This window comes from Geotrypetes seraphini, chromosome 5 (assembly GCF_902459505.1).
Source record: "Geotrypetes seraphini chromosome 5, aGeoSer1.1, whole genome shotgun sequence".
Taxonomy (NCBI): Eukaryota; Metazoa; Chordata; class Amphibia; order Gymnophiona; family Dermophiidae; genus Geotrypetes; species Geotrypetes seraphini.
In genome coordinates, this window is record NC_047088.1 from 21839508 (window position 1) to 21851479 (window position 11972).

Here is an 11972-nt window from a genome sequence, read left to right on the forward strand (position 1 = left end):
CCTGAATATAAATGAAAGTGAACATTTTTTCTGTATTCACTGTGCTTTGTTTTTGTTTGGTTTTTTTTTTATTTTGTGGTTACCATTATGTATTAATAAAATTATATTCTGTGTACCTGAAAAATGGATGGAAGAAATTGCATTACGATTATGGGGTGGGGTCTGGAAAGGAGCTTGAGCAGGGGTATTCAGTTGATATTTGTTAGACTTAGGGGGTACTTGGCTTGAAGAAGTTGAGAAACACTGTCCTAGTGAACCCCCCAGTCATACAGTTTTTCTGAATATTCATGTTGAATTTTCATGAGATAGATTTGCATGCATTGCAGGCAGTGCATGCAAATCTCTCTCATGAACAGCTGTATACACCATAGACATGGAAAGTGGCAGACATGTTATAATTTACAAATAGCTTTGCATAAAGCAATAGCGTTGCCTGTGGAAACTCCCGAGGTAATTCTGTTAAAACAGTAAAAGGACAAAGAATGCCCGTCTATAGTGAAATATTTTTATTGGTATATCAACAGCTCATGTATAAAATTGCCATGGTCAGATTATGATTATTGAGAGCTTCTATACCGGGTGGAGTGGAGGAGTGACCTAGTGATTAGGGCTGCAGCCTCAGCACCCTGAGGTTGTAGATTCAAGCCTAGCATTACTCCTTGTGACCCTGGGCAAGTCACTCAACACTCCATTGCCCCAGGTATGTTAGATAGATTGTGAACCTGCCAGAACAGTTAGGAAGAAATATTTGAGTACCTGAATGTAAACTACTTAGGCTATAAAGTGGTCTATAGTAACATAGTAGATGACAGCAGATAAAGACCTGAATGGTCCATCCAGTCTGCCCAACCTGATTCAATTTAAATTTTTTTTCTTCTTAGCTATTTCTGGCCAAGAATCCAAAGCTCTACCCGGTACTGTGCTTGGGTTCCAACTGCTGAAGTCTCCGTTAAAGCTCACTCCAGCCCATCTACATCCTCCCAGCCACTGAAGCCCTCCCCCGCCCATCCTCAACCAAAAGACCATATACAGACACAAACCGTGCAAGTCTGCCCAGTCCTGGCCTTAGGTCTTCAATATTTACTATTATTTTCCAATTCTAGATCCTCTGTGTTCATCCCACGCTTCTTTGAACTCCATCACCGTTTTCCTCTTCACCACCTCTCTCGGGAACGCATTCCAGGCATCCATTACCCTCTCAGTAAAGTAAAATTTCCTAACAATGCTCTTGAATCTACCACCCCTCAACCTCAAATTATGTCCTCTGGTTTTACCATTTTCCTTTCTCTGGAAAATATTTTGTTCTAGGTTAATACATTTCAAGTATTTGAAAGTCTGAATCATATCTTCCCTGTCCCTCCTTTCTTCTAGGGTATACATATTCAGGGTTTCCAGTCTCTACTCATATGTCTTCTGGCGCAAACCTCCTATCATTTTTGTCACCCTCCTCTGGACCACTTCAAGTCTTCTTACATCCTTCGCCAGATATGGTCTCCAAAACTGAACACAATACTCCAGTGGGGCCTCACCAATGACCTGTACATCAACACCTTTTGCCTTCTACTGGCTACGCCTCTCTTTATACAGTCCATCATCCTTCTGGCAGCAGCCACTGCCTTGTCACACTGTTTTTTTCCCTTTAGATCTTCGGACACTATCACCCCAAAGTCCCTCTCCCCATCTGTGCATATCAGTCTCTCACCTCCCAGCATATACGGTTCCTTCTGATTATTAATTCCCAAATGCATTATTCTGCATTTCTTTGCATTGAAGTTTAGTTGCCATATATTAGACCATTCCTCTAACTTTTGCAGATCCTTTTTCATATTTTCTGCTCCTTCTTCAGTGTCTACTCTGTTACAAATCTTGGTATGATCCGCAAAAAGTCTATAAATGCTAAAAATAAATAAATAGCCATCAATTCTATAAACTACAAGGTTATAGAATAAACCTGCTTGAGTACCTGAATAAATGCTTGTAAACCGTTCTGAGCTTCCCTGGGAGAATGGTATAATGATAAATACTACTATTTATCATGTCTATAGCACTGCTAGACATACGTAGCACTGTACATTAAAAAACTTCTACCATCCAAATGACCCCTATCCTCCCAAATTCCCCCATTACCCCTCCTCCCCTTAAACCTTTGAAACCTATAACCCTCCCCATCACTTTTCCCTTCCCCTTGACTGTTTAAACTTTAAAAGGCTCAACAATGGACAAAATTTACAGGGGATGGAAATGTGGAAACTGAATATTCTAATTACGACAATTGCCCAATTGGTTACACCTCAACACTCTATACTGTAATTCCTGGTGATGTCCAGGTTCTTATTAACTTGGAAATCACATTGAACTCCTATTGGGGTACATCAGTGATTCATAAATATTTATGTAAATGTAATGTAATATAGTTGTTCCGATGGGATGTCCTTTCTACTTTTGCCTGAAATACTTAAATTTGGATAAAATCACTAGCGATTACACTACCACAAGTTTAACTTGATTTGCTCAGTTGAAAATTAAATGCACATTGGCTGAATGAGAGCAAAAAAGAAGACCACCACCACCTAATATGCCTAGAGATCTTTAAATTACTGAAGGTGCAAGCTGCTGAACAGTACCCACTGACATATTATTCCTCTTCTCTTTGAATGGTCTTTATATTGTAAAACTAAGATACAGGCTACGAACCTGACTGTGGACAAAATCTCTCAACTTCCAATGCCATCTATCACATGCTGCTTTCACATTCCTGAATTTTTAATGATTATTGTGAGTCACATAAACACACACACACACACAAAAAAAAACTTCTTAGCAACATGGTAAAAGCTGGATAGATCACAGCTACTCATGTGCTTTTAATTCCAAAATAACATTATTACTGCTGTTAGACATACACAGCACTGTACACAAACACACGAGACAGTCTCTGCTTGACAGAGATTACAGTCTATTCAAAACAAATAGAGATTGAAGAATTTCATTTATTATGGTTATTAAAAAGGTGAATAAGGGATTAATATTTAAAAGCAGCCTCCAGCTTTTAGTCTGAATTTAAACAAAACCAGAGAGATGAGCATAAAGACTCATTTCCCAATTCATATCATTCTCTATTCCCAATTAGAGAATGATATGGAGATGGGTACCCATGGATAACTGTAGGGCAGGGTTGGGGAAAGGGAGACAAACTATGTCCCCGTGTCATTCTCTACTTGAGACTAGCCTTAAACAGGCTATTCCTACTAGATGGAATAGCATTTATAAAATGCTAGTACCAATATTTAAAAACTTAACATAACTGAATTCAATGATTTAAAAAAAACTGCAGAAACTGCTTTTGGATTTAAATGACCTACTGTTAAATTACATCATTCGTGCCTTTTCTATCTTTGATGTGGCAGCAAGAATATTGTCTACCGAGCAGATTCCTACAACCTGCAACATAATTCCATCATGTGCCCAATTGCTCAGGCATCTAACTGTTACTGCAACAGATTCATCCATCATTGATGCATCAAGGAACATTTTCAACATTTAACAGGCACTTGTTGGTTCTCTTCTACACCCAAGTCTGAAAGACAATCCAATTATCTTCCCAGATGATATAAAAACACAGGCAACCAAATCTTTGGGAAGGTTGAACTAACACTAGATCCACATGAAAGGCTCTATTTGTGATTTACAAACAACAGTTGTGCAGAATATTATCCCTTTTTAATACTTTAACAAAAAGATTTAAACACAAGATCATAAATGGTCAAGGCTTATGCAGGTTACGATAGAGTCCAAGGGGATGATGTGGCGATGGGGAGAGCCATAGAGACAGAGCCTGCAAGGCAGAGTCAGAGCTCACAGGAACAGTCCAAGATGGGAACAAAACTCATAAGGACAGAACTCATGGAGATGGGGGCGGGGGCAGGGTCAAACTTTGTCCTCATGTAATTCTCTATATGTACAGTGCAGTAAGGTAGAAGAAATGGAGTTCACAACTGGCTGTGGAGGAGAAAGGCAAAGATAAGAACGTACGTTCTTATTATACTTTGGTTTTATATTATGCAAAACCGCTTTGAATTTTAATAAGGCGGTATATTAAATTTTTAAATAAACTTGAAACCTGTTGGGTTTTTTTTTTTAAAAACGATTGATGTTTAGTGTGGTCTTGATGTTTTGCTTTTCCTTTGGATCAATAGGAAGAAAGAAGGAAGACAGGCTTTATCAGACTATACCAGTGGGTCTATGTGTGTATATATGTCCCCTTTCTGTTATAACTTTATAGTAGCTGCATCTACCAAAACCACACTACTGTGGAATTAGACTCTTGCCAAGGAGCTTTTGAGTTGTATAGTTTTCTAAGTAGGAGACTGCTGTGGAAGGAGAGGGAAACAAGCAAAATCTCAGTACAGTATTAGCCTGAAGAATTACACCGAGGGGTCCTTTTACTAAGGCATGCTAGCCGTTTTAGCACACGCTAAATGCTAACGCGACCATAGACTATAATGGATATATTAGCGTTTAGCGCACGCTAATATTTAGTGCGTGCTAAAACGGCCTTAGTAAAAGTTCCACTGAGTTTGAAACAAAGTTACACAGAATGTTGTTCTTTCTAGTTATTGCTTTGTTGGATTTTAAGTTGTTTATCTGATTTTTTTTTACTTTTGTAAATGTTTGCACATTTCAATTTTCAGTTTGTAATTTTATGGTACATCTTCAAGTGACCTACTTTGAGCAACTGTGGTAAAGTGGTAAAAATTCTGCTGTATGACTTATATTCCGCGAGAGCCACCATACTCACATTACCTTCCCCTCAAGTCACTTCATTGGCTCTCCATCCATTTACAAATACGGTTCAAACTCCTCTTACTGACCTACAAGTGCATTCACTCTGCAGCCCCTCAATATCTCTTCACACTTATTTCCCCTATGCTCCCCGGGCAAGTCCCTTCTATCTGTACCCTTTTCCTCCACTGCCAAATCCAGACTCCATCCCTTCTATCTTGCTTCACTTAATGCATGGAACAGACTGCCTGAGTCATTATGTCAGACTCCATCTCTATCAGTAATGAAATCCAAGCTTAAAGCCCACCTTTTTGAGGCTGCCTTCAACTCCTAACTCACAATCACTATAAAATTACCTTTATCCATCCTATCATTCTCTCTGCAATTGATTTCCAACCCCTATATGTCCTGTCTGTCCAAATTAGATTGTCCCTGCTAAGAAGAGCTTACAATATATTACATGTTAAATGTGCAACGCTGCGTACACCTTTCAGCACTATAGAAATGATAAATAGTAGTAGTAATAAAGTAGCTAACAACCTGAATACATGAATACTTTTGAGTTCCTTTTACTAAGCCTTAATACAATCTTAGGTGGGTTTTTCCTGCATGCTAAGGACATTTTTACTGTGGCTGTAAAAATCCTCATTTTTAATTTTTTTTTTTTCAATTAATGGCTATGCACTTACCAAAATCTATTTTATAGGTAGTAAGGGCTCCTATGTTATCCATGATCTAACCAGCTAGCGTACTGTAACATAGATGCGCTAACTGGTTAGTACAGGAACATCCACTTTCTGCCCCCGACATACCCTGTCAAAAATATTTAAAGAAATAACTTAGCATGTGGTTAGCACATGCACATTCTCAAATTTCTGCAAGACTCTGTAGTATGTCCTACAGTGGTGGTCCCCTGTCCTGAAGGACCACTAGCCAGTTGGGTTTTTGGGATAGCCCTAATGAATATGCATGGAGCAGATCTGCATTCCTATCATCTTCATTACATGCAAATCTCTTTCATGCATATTCATTAGAGGTATCCTGAAAACCTGACTGGCTGGTGGTCCTCCTCCAAGACAGGGTTGGGAACCACTGTCCTACAGTACTTTGATTTTTTGTTACATTAGGCGTTCCCCCAATGATGGAGTCCTTATGGCCGATTCTGCAGTGCAGGAGTGCGGAAGCCTATTATAAATTTTGAATACTTGAGCGATGTTTCAGTGAAAAATTTCCTCTGATGTAGAACCATTGAGGGTGCAAAACAGGAGTGCTTTTTGTTGGAAAGAGGACTGTAGGGGCAGCTTTTTGAAAAGATGAAACTGACATGAACTGCCACCAACACAGGATTTTTAGATAAGTGACATTTATACTTTAAAATTTGAGAATAAGCCTTTTCTGCACATTTGCCCACCTGTAGCCATTGATAGTATGTTTTTTGCAGTGAGGCTATTATTGAAAACAGAGTCCACTGAATGCATGAGAGACTGATATATTTATGTATGGAGTTTTTTTCAGACCAGTGATGATACAGACGGCTTAGGGTACAGTGCAGTCCCGGCTGTCTGTGTTAGAGAGTTGCGCGGGGACAGAAATCCCACCCGTCCCCACCCGTCCCCGCCAAAATCCCACCCATCCCCACCCGTCCCCGTGAGGAATCCCTCCGTCCCCACCCGTCCCCGTGAGGAATCCCTCCGTCCCCACCCGTCCCCGCGAGGAATCCCCTCCGTCCCCCCCCCGTCCCCGCGAGGAATCCCCTCCGTCCCCACCCGTCCCCGCGAGGAATCCCCTCCGTCACCATCCTTCCCTATAAACTTCAGAAATAGTTATTTTATTTAATTATGCTACTGAATTAAAGGCTCTGGTAGAGACCCATTTACAAATAAGCAAAGAGACTATTAATTTGGAAATATTAATTGGGAAGAATACATACTTTGTAAATGGGTTTCTACCAGAACCTCTAATGTAAATATAAAATATAAATACTCAGCTGATGAGAACCCACAAACTGTCAGCTGAGGACTTCCTTTGCAGTTGGCCTGGGGTCCCTTTTGCCAAGCTTGGCAGGCAGCAGTAGCGTCCCTGAGTCACAGATGCTGGCACCTCAGTGGCTCATGGATGCTGCCAGCGACTGCTGCGCTTGGTGGAGGGGAGTTCTGACCATCTCTAGAGGAGGTCCTCTGCTGGCGGTGCTTGGGGATCCCCACCAGTCACAGCAAGGGCCAACAAGTACTTCAACACTGTAGAAATAAAACCAGAAATGCATTTCCTTTTCTTTTGAACACAAAACAAAGATATCTGCCATATACATTTCCCAAGGCAGATGACTCTATGCAATGTCACCTCGGTAACAAAATACAAAAATAGACAAATACACCCCCTCCCTTTTTACTAAACCACAATAGTAGGTTTTAGCACAGGGAGTTACGCTGAATGCCTCGCGCTGCTCTCAATGCTCATAGGCTCCCTGCGCTAAAAAACAATATTGCGGTTTAGTAAAAGGGAGCCATAGTGCAAAATATAGACAACAGATATAAATTCTCAAAACAGACACATTTTGATCACTAAATTGAAAATAAAATCATTTTTCCTACCTTTGCTGTTTGGTGATTTCATGAGTCTCTGGTTGCACTTTCTTCTTCTGACTGTGCATCCAATCTTTCTTCCTTTCTTTCAGCCTCCTGTATGTTTCCTCTCCTCCAGACCTCATTCTCTCCCCCAACTTTTTCTTTCTGTCTCCCTGTTCCCCCTTCTTTCTGTCTCTCTGTCTGCCCCCTTTCTTTCTTTCTCCGTGCCCTCCCCCAAGCCACTCGGTTTGCTGCCACCGCCATCGGGGAATAGTCCCCAAGCCACCGCTGTCCCAAGCTTTCCCTGCAGAAGCGTCGCGCTGACCAGCATTCCGCTCCCTGACGTCAATTCTGACGTAGGAGAGGAAGTTCCGGGCCAACAAGGCATTTCTCCTCATTCCATCCAGCCTGAGCCCCATCTCTCCTTGATCCAGCATTTCCCTTCTGTGTCTGTCAGAATTACCATTCCACCTATTTTCCAGCATCACCCTTCTTTGTGTCCATCTCACCTATATCCCTATCTCACCACTTTTTCAGAATCTTCATTTGTCTCTGTCCTTGTCTTTACCCCATATTCACCATTTGCCCTTTCAATGTCTTTATCTCCCCCCCCCCACCCACACTTTTTCAGCATTACTTCTATGTCTCTATTTCACCTCCTCTTCATGTCCCCTCTGTATCTCTATCCTTATTCAGAAGGTCCTGCTTACCCTTTCTCTTCTTTGTGTCACTATCTCCATTTTCAGCTTTCCCCCTTTTTCCTTTGTTAATGCACCCTGTAGCCAGAATCTTTCCACCCTCTCTCCACTCCGGCCCAGCCCAGTATGAAATATTTCCTTTTGTTTCTCTCCCCTCTCTCTTCTCCTCCCTCACCCACGAGTCCTGCATCTGGCCCTCTCCCTTCTACCTGCACCTGGCAACACCCCCCTGCTCTCTTAAGCAACTCGTCAGCAGCGGTGATCAAGACAAGCTGCCGACATCGAGGCCTTCCCTCTACGAGTCCCACCTTTGTGGAAAAAGGAAGTTGAAACAAGCGGGACTCGCAGAGGGTAGGCCCCGACGCCAGAAGCTTGTGTCGATCGTTGCTGCTAAGTTGCCGAAGAGAGCCGCAGGTAGAAGGGAGAGGGAGATAGGAAGGCTGTAGAAGCTCCGGAGCATGACACCGAACCCGGCCAGGATGATTTCTTTTTCAGGCTGCTGCTGCCGCTACCATCCCCCACCCGAAATGACAAAAAACAGCCTAATGCCCGCGTCGGGAAATAGCCATGCTGAGCAGTGAGCTCAGCACGTACACAGATGAAAGCCTTGCTTGCTGATTGGTCCGGCGGCACGGTGGGGCGGGGCCGCCGGACCAATCAGCAAGCAAGGCTTTCATCTGTGTACGTGCTGAGCTCACTGCTCAACATGGCTATTTCCCGACGCGACGCCAGACTTGCATCGCCAGAATTTAGGTAGGTTGTTTTCATCCCCGTGGGAGTCCCGTGGGCAAGGGGGCGTCCCCGTGGGAGTCCCGTGGGTCAGGGGGGCATCCCCGTGGGAGTCCCGTGGGCCAGGGGGCGTCCCCGTGGGAGTCCCGTGGGCCAGGGGGGGAACCCGCGGGATCCCCGCGGGACCCGCGGGATCCCCGCGATCCCCGTTCCCGTGCAGACCTCTAGTCTGTGTATGAGGTCTGTTTTTCTTCATTTTTTTTCTGCATTTATGATTTCTGATCTAGTTTTGATATACAGTATTTTTTTGACTGGATGAGTGTGGAAACTTGCAAAACAAATATACAGTATGCTGTAATTTTATTTTTGTTTGGTCCTTATGGTCTGGACATGAAACACATTTGAAATCTGAAAGGGAAAGAAGAGAACTGCTACTGTTTCTAGTGACTCCTATTGGCCAATATGTAACAAGAAGGGCTAGCTAGTCTTGTAAACCTCCCTCCAGCCCTGAAGTTAAGTTTCTGTGTTGCATGAGCGTACCGAAGGTGAGTGAAATATATAACATGTGGATAAAAACAAAACAGTATATAAACTTAGGGAAGAGCAAAAGATGGGTATGGAAATGAAAGCTCCTAAGCAAAAAATCCATAGTAAATAGGATCAATAATGATCAAGCTTCTTCATAAATTATAGATGTACTGGATAAGAATGATTGAATTTCTCAAGCATACAGCATGGTTGAATAATTTACAACAGCAGACATGCCAAATGCTCAAAAATCAGCTAAGAGCTTCAAGTCATTTCACATCAAAAATTAGATTTTAAAATTCACTTAAAACAGCAGTTCTGGTCAATGTTTTTAAGTCAATTTAGTTGTTGATTTAGGTGACAACACCAGCCTCTTTTTTCCTCTAATTATTACTTTCCTGCTTTGAACAGGATCATTATAATAAATCTAAGCACATTAAGCTACTGCTGTTGCAATGACCTTAGTCAAACCCAGTATCACCATGATATGAATACATATAACAGCTAAAGAGTGAATCCAAGAGAGCCATTTATGGGAATACATGAGAAGTTGAGAAGGGGAAGGCACAAAAGTATAAGCTGCATTCTAGTATTTAAAAAAAATAGCAAAATATAAACACAACAATATCTTGATCCAAAAGGAAAAGAGAATTAGGAGTAAGACCCATATCAAGAAGGAAAGTAGCCAGGGGAAGAAGCTAATTGATATTTTGAGCAATCTAGTGGATGTTGAAGAATTAGAAAACTATTTGATAAAAGCCATTAGAATTTACAGCAGAAAATTTTTTAAATGATCAGTTTAAAAATATAGAAAATGGATTTGAAAAGCAAATGTAAAAGGATTTTAATTGAATGTAAAAAAAAAAAAAAAAAAGAAAGAAAGATTCATAGAAAGCTTCCAGAGGATACTTTAAGGGGCTCCTCTGTTAGATTACTGGGTAAGTTTACTGTACCAAAGGGAGGCAGATGTCCTTTTTTTTTCTGAAAAGGACAAAGCGTCCTCATTTGACAGGCAAAAAGCTAGCAGCCAGAAATGCTAAACTTCAGTAGAAAAAGATAGCAAATTAAGAGAAACACTGGCAGAGCTCCCGAGCCCTTGAGAACCCAGGGCTGCAAACATTAGTGTTTAGAATTCAACGTCAACGAAGAGAGCATCAAGCCTGCTAGATCACAAAGCCAGGTTTTACTCGAACATGCAAGCAAACGGAATCCGCACAGACGTGTAAACTGGCGAGCTGATTTCTGCACCGGAGTCTGTTCCTTGCAGGCCTGGGAGCGATCGTTTCCTATATTTTTGCAACGCACACCCCCTTTAGCTATTCAAAACGATGGACAGACCACGCCACAGAGTAGGAAGCCAGGGGGGCTCCGCTGCACTTGCACTTTCTAGTCGGGTTTCCTTTGATCCAAAGACCCCCCATCTCCGAACTGCTGCAACTTTACTACCAGACACTTAGCAGAACTTGCTAATAAAAGAATAATAGCAGCGTCCGTTGCTGGGACAGAGCCAGAGTCCCCCGAGTTATCGAGAACTAGTCAAATGATATGCAAACAGCCCACAGGGGGTTTCTTAGCGAAGTCAACACAGGAAGAGCAGAGATGGGGGGGGGGGAAGGACCTGTCCCGAACAAGAATACATTTTGTGCAATACGTCTATGTTCTTCCAACTGCAACGGACTCGACCGAAATCTGTCGGGAGCCTTAATAACTTCTCGAGATAACTTTCTTTAAGCAGCAAAAGAGCGTTCATGAAGGGGGGGGGGGAAGGGGGTGACACGAACGGGAACGCTCGAGCAAGACAGGTCACACTAACTGCCCCGTGAACCTTTTTTTTTTTTTTTTTTGTCAGCTGCATCCCAAGCGACAGTTAACGCAGCAGGCTGATAACATCCTCGGCAAAACAGGTTTTTGTGGGTTTTTTTTACTTACGTATCTCTTGAGCTTCTTCTCGGGGGGCGACTTGATGAGCCACCCGGTGCACACCACGTCCCCCGCACTCATCGCGGCCCCCCTCATAAACAAGAGAGAGAGGCAGGAAAGTCACAGCAGCGAGCGGCTCCCTCCGGCCGCCTTCCCCACAGCGCTGTGCCAAAAAGGAGGAAGTTCTGTCATTGCTTCACAGCCCCGCCGGGCTCCCTCCCGCCCGCCCAGTCGAAACACAATGCGCGAGAGCCGGCACGTGACCACGGCCCCGAGCTGGGGAATCAACAAAACAACAACGCGCACAAGACACAAAAGAGGGCACGTGCTGCGACCGTTGCTGCTCCTCGCCCGCCCCCCCTCCCTCCCAAAAAAAATAACCGTTCGGTCCCTGACGGAGGCTCCTTTCTCGTGACTGGCGCGCGGTCAGTTCCAAGGAGCCCACACAGACCCTAGAACAGTGGTCTCAAACTCGCTGCCCCGCCAGCTATTCTTTTGAGGCCCTGGTATGTTTATCATAATCACAAAAGTAAAATAAAACAGTTTCGTGATCATATTCTCTTTAGCTATAAATCACAATATTATTATTAAGACTTGGCCAAAAGGAAAGATTTAGAAACTATAAAGCAGTTACTTACCATAACAGGTGTTATCCAGGGACAGCAGGCAGCTATTCTCACATGTGGGTGACGTCATCCATGGAGCCCAGATGTGGACAAGCAGACTTATAGAAAACTTAGAAGTTTTGAAT

At 42.8% G+C, this 11972-nt stretch overlaps 1 protein-coding gene across 1 annotated transcript in view; it reads right to left on the reverse strand.

Moving 5' to 3' along the window:
- The window catches only part of GAB3 (GRB2 associated binding protein 3), a 244502-nt gene extending 233082 nt beyond the window's left edge, over positions 1–11420 (reverse strand). Inside the window, exon 1 of the mRNA XM_033946079.1 lies at positions 11231–11420. Within this exon, the coding sequence (XP_033801970.1) occupies positions 11231–11317 (87 nt within the window). The 5' untranslated portion in view covers positions 11318–11420. The remainder of the gene's footprint in view (positions 1–11230) is intronic.
- Positions 11421–11972: the final 552 nt, after the last annotated feature.